General features: G+C 47.0%; 1 protein-coding gene across 2 annotated transcripts; it reads left to right on the forward strand.

The window, feature by feature from the left end:
- The first annotated feature begins 837 nt into the window (after positions 1 to 837).
- On the forward strand, positions 838 to 7,177 carry POGLUT1 (protein O-glucosyltransferase 1). 2 transcript variants are annotated; one of them, XM_066599430.1, is made up of 11 exons: positions 838 to 987; positions 2,275 to 2,359; positions 3,418 to 3,561; positions 3,805 to 3,940; positions 4,032 to 4,153; positions 4,236 to 4,295; positions 5,631 to 5,730; positions 5,849 to 5,907; positions 6,071 to 6,238; positions 6,471 to 6,527; positions 6,614 to 7,177. In XM_066599430.1, exons 1-11 carry the CDS (start codon positions 918 to 920, stop codon positions 6,768 to 6,770), a joined length of 1,158 nt encoding a protein of 385 aa, XP_066455527.1. In that variant the 5' UTR covers positions 838 to 917; the 3' UTR covers positions 6,771 to 7,177. The 2 variants fall into 2 exon arrangements, with proteins under 2 accessions (XP_066455527.1, XP_066455528.1); XM_066599431.1 differs by having other exon boundaries at positions 904 to 987; positions 2,280 to 2,359.
- Positions 7,178 to 10,033: the final 2,856 nt, after the last annotated feature.

The raw sequence follows: 10,033 nt of genomic DNA on the forward strand, positions 1-10,033 counted from the left end.
CATCTAGGGGTTCTGTGTATATGCAGCCATTATCATGGGGAGGGGGTGTCTCTGACATAAGTAGAGGTTGGGAACATGTTTCTAAACAGGATGGCAGAAAGTCCGCCAGTACAGAAGATACTCTTACTGAGAGGCTCTCCATTCTAGGACACAGAGGGGGGTCTCAAACGAGGGACCCCACTTTATGATGTTCTTTATAGGGCATATGAATAGGGGATGCCATCTTGCCACAACTCCTTTAATAAGTGTTGTGTGGCATAATTCTGCCATAAAAAGTAGCACATTTTAGCCGCACTTGTGCAAAAATTTGCAACTTTTTGCACGGACATCACACTTTTATAAAAAGTGGGCAGGGCTTGGCATGACAAATTTCTTATAATTTACGAGAAAAGCTGGCATAAATTATAGCAAAAATGTTCACCAGCTCATAACTAACATAGATTGGACTTTCCAGATGAAAGGACGGCCATTGGTTTTCCAAATTTACTAAGAGCTGTATGCCTGTTAATACATTTGCTGCATTTCCCTCCAGCGCAAATTTGATTTAGACCAGCGTGTAAACGCTACGTAGATCCCCCTTTTATGTGTCCTTTAATTCCGTTTAATCACCGTCTGTGTGATATTACAGATTCCTGTAGAATCAAAGTTATATTCTTGTTATTTACAGAGGCAGAGTGTTATGTGCAGCTCTGCTACAGGTTTATACATGCTGATAAGCATCTAGTCTAGTTTGTGGTACCCACCCAATCTATACACAGGTCAATCTGTATAGGAGGAAGGTGATCCTATTCTACCGCATTCCTAGGGAAAAACTACAACTCCCGACATTCCTGTGGGCAGCACCCTGGGCGGCAGGGAGCTATGCGGAACGTCGATCACACGGATGAGGTCAGGCGCCACTAATAGATGCCGGAGAGATGCGGCTCTTAGCTCTGTTCCTGGGGCTCCTGTCTTGTGAGCGGCAGAGCGCGGGGAGCGGCCCGGAGGGTGAGAACCGGGAGTGCCGGGGAGCAGCTGCAGTGATATTACCCTGTCGGGCTGGCCACCATTATTATAGGGCTTGTACAGGACAGGGGATAACTGCTGATTGGTGGGGTGCTCACTGCTGGGACCCCCTCCAATCCTGGGAATGGGGGTCTCTGGTCCAGCTTACTGTACCCCCCTGGAGCTTACTGCACCCCCCTGGAGGAAGCGCTGGTTGCGCCATTTACTTTCACTGCATAGATAGCCGAGTACAAGCGTATTCCGTCAGCCCGGTTGACATTAATGGTGCGCCGAACGCACATTCTCAGCTGGCGCTCCATTAATTCTGACGTCACTGTGGGGGAGTGTAGTGACCCCAGAATGACAGGCAAAGGGGAAATGGAACCCCCAAATCTTTAGATCGTCGGGGTGACCGCCCCTCTGACCGGCATGTTCTCCCCTATGCTGTGGAGTTGTAAGATCGGTGGTGGATAGGGGATAAGTTGCTGATTGGCTGGCCTGTCGCTGCTGAGACCCCCGCCGATCTCCAGAACGGGCTCTCGTGTTGCCTGTCACTGGGGGGCTGCGTCTTTCCCTGCAGTGACGTCGGCTCCGTTCACTTCAGGCTCAGCAGCCCCCTTGAAAGTGAATGGAGAGTTCTTATGCGACCAGCACTCCCTTCAGCCTCCTCCTTACTGCGGGGGTGCAGTAACCCTGTAGTTGGCGGACACAAGACCCCCGTTCTTGAGATCCGCAGGGGTCTCAGTGGTAAGCTCCCCACCGATCAGCAAGGCACCCCTTAAGCCCTGCAGTTAGGGGATAACTTGTAATCTTGTTACAACCCCTTTAAAGGCCTCTTCTGGTACCTGAATTGATGCGTGGTTGGTGCGTCATGCAGCATAACCTCATCATGCAAAAATGACGGCATCTATTAAATTTTGTATCCCATGAACCCTTTCAATTGAAGTTTCTTGGGCTGAAACCAAGATTGCCGACTGGCACCACCATAGTGCCAAAGCGCTTTGGCCCACCCCTCTGAGGTAGGAAGGTATTCGCGGTGGCCCTGACTTCTGACTCGCCTTGTACATATAATTAGTATTCCCCTCTGTGTTCTCTATCCTCGCGTTACAATGTTGCACTTTATTATACATTGTGTTTATATACTATTTAATGCTCACTGTATTATCTAGACTCGGAGTGCTCTGCTGGATTGTTGCCACTAGGAGGCGCCACCACTATGAATGATGATTCGGGCAGGATTACCCATGCTCCCCTACTGTGTAACCTTCAGTTATCTTCTCTCCATCTTAGAACAGGGCTGGCTTCCATATGTGAATCGCATCCACAAGAGGGTCCAGAGTCATGAGCCGTGCCGCAACGATACCTGCTTCAACAGGTATGATGCTTCCTGCCCCTGTTTTATATACCCTTTATTAAATTCCCCCCAACCCCATTCCTTCACCGCAGATCCTGGAGAAAGAAAGATGGCCGCACCGCTTCATTGACTACCTGACTGTGAATCCATAGTCTAAGGGTATTTGTACATGGGCTGACAACTGGCTGAAATCGCTTAAGCGAGTGACTTTGACCATTAGTTGTCCTGTGCGAAAGCGGGACCCGGCAGGGTGCTGAGTGAGGATCGCTCATTAGTCGCCAGTCAATTTGTTTCAGCTCACTGAAGCGACTAATGAGCAACTTCTTGCTCGGTGTAAGACTACTTCTACATGGGCCGACTGTCAAGCGCTCAACAGTCGTCCCAACGATTATCGCTGCCCGCCTCCAGTCACGGTGAACAGGCAGTCGTTCAAAGATGAATAACTGCCGGTTTAAATTGAGCGAAAAGCCACTCATTAGTTGCTTCGTTTCAGTGAGCTGCATCTACATGGGCAATTAGCCATTAAAATTTCTCTTTGGAGTGGTTTTGTCTGATAGTTGGCTCATGTAAAAGTACCCTAAACAGGCAGTTACTCCTCTATGAATGACTGCCTGTTCACGGTAAATTAAAGCGGGCTCTGCCTCCATTAGCATAGGAGCGATAGTGGTCCCATGTAAAAGTAGTCTAAGACACTACATGCTAATCTGACTGGTCAGCACTGCTCACATGGGTAGCACTGGTCAATATAGCAGGGGTAGGGTTTTGGGAATGGGAATGAAACCACTGAAAATCATCTGTTTCATAACTTTTGCAATCACTTTTACATCATGCAAAAATCGCGCAATTTTATCACAAGTGTGAAGGCGCCCTTACACTGAACAACTGTTCGGTTTCCTGCGATCCAGCGAGAATCTGAATGCATCAGGTAGTAAGAGAAGCCATGTATCTTTTACTCTCCAGGCCTGGAGGGTCACTTTAATGCCACTGATCCAGAGTGTGGATGTGGATACTTTCCCCCCTGCTATCCTCTCTGCCTCTTCTTCTGATCTATCGCACTCCTGTTCTTGCTCACACACTAGGCTCATCCAGCAGGACTTGGCGTCTTTTCAGTCTGGGATTTCCCGAGATCTAATGAAGAATGTCCTCAGCCGGAAACTGGGTACACACTATCAGATCATAAACCACCACCTGTACCGCGATGATGACTGCATGTTTCCGGCCCGGTAAGTATTGATGATGGAGTATTAGGAAAATCGCACATGAATCAGTTAGTGCCATCACAGCTGGGATCTGGGAATTGTCATGGTTGGTCCTCAGCTCATGGGTCTCCTACTTCCATGACATGTCCAAGACCACACAGCACCATCCAGTTCAGTGTGTTCAAACCGCTGTTTTACAGTCAGTCTCCCGTTACCATATTGCCTGTAGACGTACGTTCCTCCGTCAGTCTTGTCTTGTCTTCACAGCTGTAGCGGGGTGGAGCATTTCCTCCTGGAGCTCCTGCCAGATCTACCCGATATGGAAATGGTGATCAATGTTCGGGATTATCCTCAAGTTCCTCTGTGGATGAACCCCGTCATCCCCATCTTCTCCTTCAGTAAGGTGCGATGTCCAAGTTGGGCAGGCGAGTTAAATAGTTCAGGAGCTGACCAGGATTTCTTGTTATTTTACTATGTCTTGATTAACTCCCTAGACATCAGATTACCAGGACATCATGTACCCAGCCTGGACATTCTGGGAAGGGGGTCCGGCTGTGTGGCCCATCTATCCCACAGGACTGGGGCGCTGGGATTTGATGAGGGAGGACCTGGCACGGTAAGTGTGGCGTGGTGATTGGTGTGGATCATCATATCCGCTCTTACCACCTGACACTTTCTACCTGTGCTTTGGATTGTAGGGCAGCTGACCGCTGGCCATGGGAGAAGAAGATTTCCAAGGGATACTTCAGAGGATCCAGGTAACTGGCGGTGTATGTGAGGTCCTTGCCCTGTGTAGTTAAATCTACAGTACATCTTCTTATCTCCCACCACTTCATTGTATTTCAAGCCTGGCCCCCTCTACTCCAATTTAAGCCATCTTCTTCCCCTTCTTAAAAAGGTTGTTTTTATTGTTTTTTTTACTTATTTTAAATAGACTAATAATTATAAGGAAATTATAGTATCAGTGTTTCTGGTGGTGCAATACGCCACACAGCTCTGCTACATGCATGTCACACACATACAGCACTGCTACATACATTGTTCATCCCATACGACAGGGATCAGAAGCAGCACAGCACTGGAGATGAAGGGCCTGCGATGATGTCGCCGTCATGCTCCGCCCCTGATCACATGACGATGACTCTCATCCCGAGTGAATGACTTGCATGCGCCACCCCTGATCACATGGCAGTGATGTCATCAAAGGTCCTGCATCTTGTGCAGATTACAAATGGACTACAAACCCCCTGTGGTCTCAGTTGCTGTGGAATACTAACGAACACCTAGCCAGACAGCAGCCGTGTGCGTACAGGACCTGTGATGTCACCATTGTGTGATCAGAGGCAGAGCATGTAACTCCCTCACTGGAGATGGAGTTTTCATGACATCACCGTCATGTGATCAGGGGCGGAGCATGTAAGTCATTCGCAAACCCACTCACTACTTGGGCATGGACGGGTCATTAATATTTTAATCGACTGCCTGTTTATAATGACCAAGAAGTTGCTAGTCGCTTCGTTTCAGTGAGATAAAGTGACTGCTGAGCGATTTCTTGCTCCGTACCTTGTTGGGTCCCATGTTTACACGGAACAACTATCGCTGAAAATCTCTAAATTGAGCCACTCGCAGACTGCAGTGTCTATATATAGTGATATGTAGAAGCTGCAGAAGACAAACGGTGCAAACATTTTAAGAAAACCCTATTGCAAAAATAATTGTCACTCCAAAAAGCATGGATTTAAGTTAAAAAAAATTGCCCCCTCAAAGGAGTCACACCCTTTAATATTTTCACCATCTTTAGCCATTGTGCACCCATATCTTTGCCCTCATTACTCCATGCACCGATATTTCTATCATTACTCCCTGCAGATTTACCATCTGTACCCTAAATTATCCCTTCAACTTTGCAGTCATGATCCCTATGCTCTCCTATACAGTCTTCATCCCCACCTCCCCCTCATATCTTTGCTCTCATCACTCCCTGCACCCATATTTCCATCATTATTATGTAGATTTACTATCTGTACCCTAGATTCTTCCTTCAACTTTGCAAACAGTTCTTACCTTTTTTTTCCTGACCCCCCCCCCCATAGAACGAATCCTGAGCGGGACCCCTTGATACTCTTGTCTCGTGAGAATCCCAACCTGGTGGATGCTGAATACACAAAGAACCAGGCCTGGAGGTCCGAGAAGGTAAAGGCATATCCAAGTGGTCAGGGAAAGGAGATAACTGATCACAACGGTGTCGTTGCTGTACATGGCCCTGCCAGGCTGTATTACTAGATGCCACCCAGCTTCTCCTCTATTACAGGACACCCTGGGGCGACCACCAGCAAAAGAGGTTCCATTAGTGGATCACTGTGCATTCAAGTATGGCTGCCCTCCTGTCCTTCCCACCCCTGCTCCATCTTATTGTTTTCCATGAGCAGGCTCCTTTTATGTGTGTTCTTTCTAGTGTGTACTCCTCCACTTCTATATATCACTCTCTCACCCCCACACCCCCTCCTTATATCTCCGTGGTTTTCCCTCTCAGGTACCTGTTTAATTTCCGGGGTGTTGCCGCCAGTTTCCGGTTGAAGCACCTTTTTCTGTGTGGGTCCCTGGTGTTTCATGTTGGAGATGAGTGGCAGGAGTTCTTCTACCATCAGCTGGAGCCGTGGGTGCACTACATTCCGGTGAACCAGGACCTGTCCGACCTGCGGTAACTAGTCTGACCTCAGTGTGTATCTGTAGGGAGGAGGCTGCTATGTCTACCTAGCCATATACCCTCTCCACCACTGTATACATACCCTTCCATCATCTCTTCCACTGCTACCATATGTTTCCATACTGGTTTATGTGCCCCATGCCTTTCGCACCACCGAAGGCCCCCAATCCCCATCATGTCTGGATTTCATGGACTGGAACTTACATGTCTCTTGTGTTACAATTAGGGAGCTGCTAGAATTTGTGAAGGGGAATGATGAGGAAGCCCGGAGAATAGCCGAGAGGTAGGAGCCCTCATCTGTACCATCTAGCCCCCTGCTGTCGATCCCTGTTATTGTAATAATATGGTAATCCTTTCTTTTTCCTCCAGAGGGCGTCAGTTCATCAGCGAACACCTGCGTATGGAGGACGTCTCCAACTATTGGCGGTCTCTCCTCACCCAGTACTCCAATCTGCTCACATATCGGGTGAAGCAGCGAAAGGGCTACCAGGAGGTGGCAAGGAAACCTGGGCACAGTGAACTCTGACCTCTCTGGTGGTAGTAAGCGGATTAAGACTTGATGACGTCAGCCTACCAACTGTTAGAGGGAATGGTGTAGCCTCGGTTCTTTCACCCCACCCTCATACAGTCCATCATTGGTCACAAACATTACAAGGGGCAGCACTGTTCCTCCAGGGTGATCCTGCCAAGCTGTGGCTGGTCTCTACAATGCTCAAATGGGACCATGATATATGAAGACAGGCTCCTCCTCTCCTAGTAGTGGGTGGAGCATCACAATAAAGGGGTGGATCCTCCTCGTCACTGTCATTCCTGACTGTCTGTGTGCATTGATACATCGGTTCCTTCTGCTTCCGACCCACGCCGAGCGTGCCAATCGTGTCAACTAGACAGAGGAATGTTTTATGTACTGTACATTAAAAATTTCATATATAAGTCTGAATTTCATCTCCTCTCAGAAAGAATGTGATCAGACGAGGGTACCAAGCATTGAGCAGCAGGGTCAGAGCGGTCTCAGGAGTGCCATGGATGCCACACGACTGGGGGATTGTGAATGGCAGCTCATGAATGTTCAAGTACTGCGGTGTATTGTGCAGTGTCCATGTACACAAGAGTAGTGGTTGTGTGTACTGCACATACATGTAGTGGGGCACATTTACTAATCCTGTGACCAGGCAGTGTAATAATGGACCAAAATTATTATTGTGGCTCACATTGTCTCCCATTATATTGCCATTGCGACTCTATAATGACGCGAGTCTCCTATTTCTCCCTATATGGTAACAGGAACATGGGCGAGCGCCAAATGTGGCCCAATATCATGCTTTCCAACCTACGGTTCACACGCGGATGTGTGGCATTTTTGAATGTAAAACACCTCGCATCACTTCTGTGAAATTGTGATCCTCAGGTTCGTGTTTCACGCGCATCAGAGGATCGCAAGTATTTCCCATTGTTTTCATAGGATAACATCACAGCTTATGCAAGGGTATATGCTGTCTTTACAGGTACAATTGAAAAAAATGGGTGAGGGGGTTCTGAGAGAGCGCCAAAAAATAGGAGCGATTTTTAACATCGCAGTGGGGGAAAAGAAACTGTTCATGTGAATAACTGTTCAAAAGAATGGAGTTCATATTCGCACACAAAGGTTGGGCGAGATTCGCGTTCATGTAGCCTACCGGTGCTAAACAGACAGAGCCCAGCTGTGGGGTCCCCCACACCACTACCAGCCACACAGTATTCCCCCCTCCTTCACCCGGATTGATGCAAGTCATCCAGTGCCCCTCTATAATGGTGCCAACCCTACAGTTCTCCCCCATAAAAGTCCTAGCTCCACACTACTCCATGAAACTTTGCCAGTCAAATAGTTCACCTCCATAACAATGCCAGCCCTAAAGTTTCTCCATCAGTGCCAGCTCCAGTCTTTCCCCAAAAGTGTTGCGCAGTGCATCATTAACCCTTGCCTGTCCCGGTGCTATAGTGCAGCATGCTCTTCCTTGCCACGCTGGTGTTCACATCTTCCAAGTCCTTATCTGATGGCTATACTCTGTGCAGGGAGGAGATGACAGCTGTGTCTTGAAGAGTCCGGTATACTGTGTCCTAATGGCTGGTTGCATGACATGGGATGGCTGTCCACGGGTTGTGCACTACTAGAGGCATTGAATGTGAAATATAAAGTATCGCCATCCTACCAGTCCGCTAGAGGCAGGTTACCCCTCGTGGCCCTGCAGCCTGACGACACCTTGACTAGGAGGACAATAAGTGTCATTAATTTCGCCAGCAAAGACGTAACAGCTGAGGTGAGACTATTGTCTGTGCCTCCAGGGGCACATGGTCCAGATGGGACTTGTTAAGGACAGTTGGGCCTATGGTAGCTCCTCTAGTGACTTCCTCTGGTATGGTGATAATGATGAAATATAGATCCTGTCTGAATCTCCATCCGCTTCACAGGTGTTCTACCCTATTGCATGACTTCGCCTCCTTGTCTTGGCATTGACTGAAAATTCCCATTATGAAGTTTCACATTTTTTATTGCCCATCATGTTTGTGCTAAAATTTGCAACTTTTTTCTGCCAAAACCACTTTTCAAAAGTGTAAATAGAGAGTATGGCCGGTAACCGACAGTAAACCAAAGAGGATGTACCAGGATTACACGTCTACCCTATCTGCAGGATGGGGGATAAACTGCTGATCAGTGGAGATATCACCACTGGGACCCCCATGATCCTGAGAACAGAGGTCTTGTGCCTATTAAGGACACTCTTCCCTCTTTTTTTTTTTTGTACCCCTTAAGGACATGGTTAGTTTTGGTCCTAACGAAGTGATGATTTGGGGGGGATTTTCATTTACACTTTTCTAAAGCCATAACTTTTTTTTTCCGACAACATGGCGTAAGAGGGCTTGTTTTTTGCGTGGTGAGCAGCAGTTTTCGTCGGCACTATTTCTGGGTACATATAATGTATTTTATGACGTTTATTGCACGTTTTTTAGAGGGTAGGAAAAGAAAATTCTGCCATTGTTGTTATTTCTTTTTACAGCGTTAGTCATGCAGCATCAATGACGCGATGCATTTATTTATTTTAGGGTTTCCCACTTTTGCTCAGTAAAACCCTTTTTGTATTGCTGAAGTCAAAGTCGCACAATTTATTTGACATTTTTCCATGGACGGAGTTATATGAGGGCTTGTTTTTTATGTGACGAGCTATAGTTTTTATTGGGATACATTTTGGGATACGTATGACTTTTTGGATTACCTTTATTGCATTTTTGGGGGGCAGGCAAAATGAGCAAAGAAAGTATTTTTAATTTTTTTTTTTTTTTTTATAGCATTTGCTGTGTAGGATAAAAAATGTGTATTAATTTATTGTATGGGTCGTTTTGTATCCGATGATGCCAAACAAGCGTTTTAAAAATTTTTATTATTTTACTTTTTGTTGAAGAGGGAAAAAAAAGTACGAAAGGTTTTTTCTTTAATCATTTTTATTTATTTTTTTACATTTTTCATGTCCTTGTAGGGGACTTGAACCTGTGATGCTATTATAATACATTGCAGTACTTATGTACTGCAATGTATTATTGCTAAAAATAGCAATCATGGGCAATGGCAGACTTGGACCCCATTGTCTGGTGTCCGGTTGCTTTGGCAACTTATTGGCCCTCTGCGATTGCTTTTTGACGGGCCGATGACCTGACAGAGAGGAGCGCCCTCCCTCCTGTGAGCCCTTTACATGCTGCGATCAACATTGGGGTTAACAGCAGGGATCGGTCACACCCAGCTCCTGCTGCAGATGG

Source organism: Eleutherodactylus coqui, chromosome 4 (assembly GCF_035609145.1).
Source record: "Eleutherodactylus coqui strain aEleCoq1 chromosome 4, aEleCoq1.hap1, whole genome shotgun sequence".
NCBI lineage: Eukaryota > Metazoa > Chordata > Amphibia > Anura > Eleutherodactylidae > Eleutherodactylus > Eleutherodactylus coqui.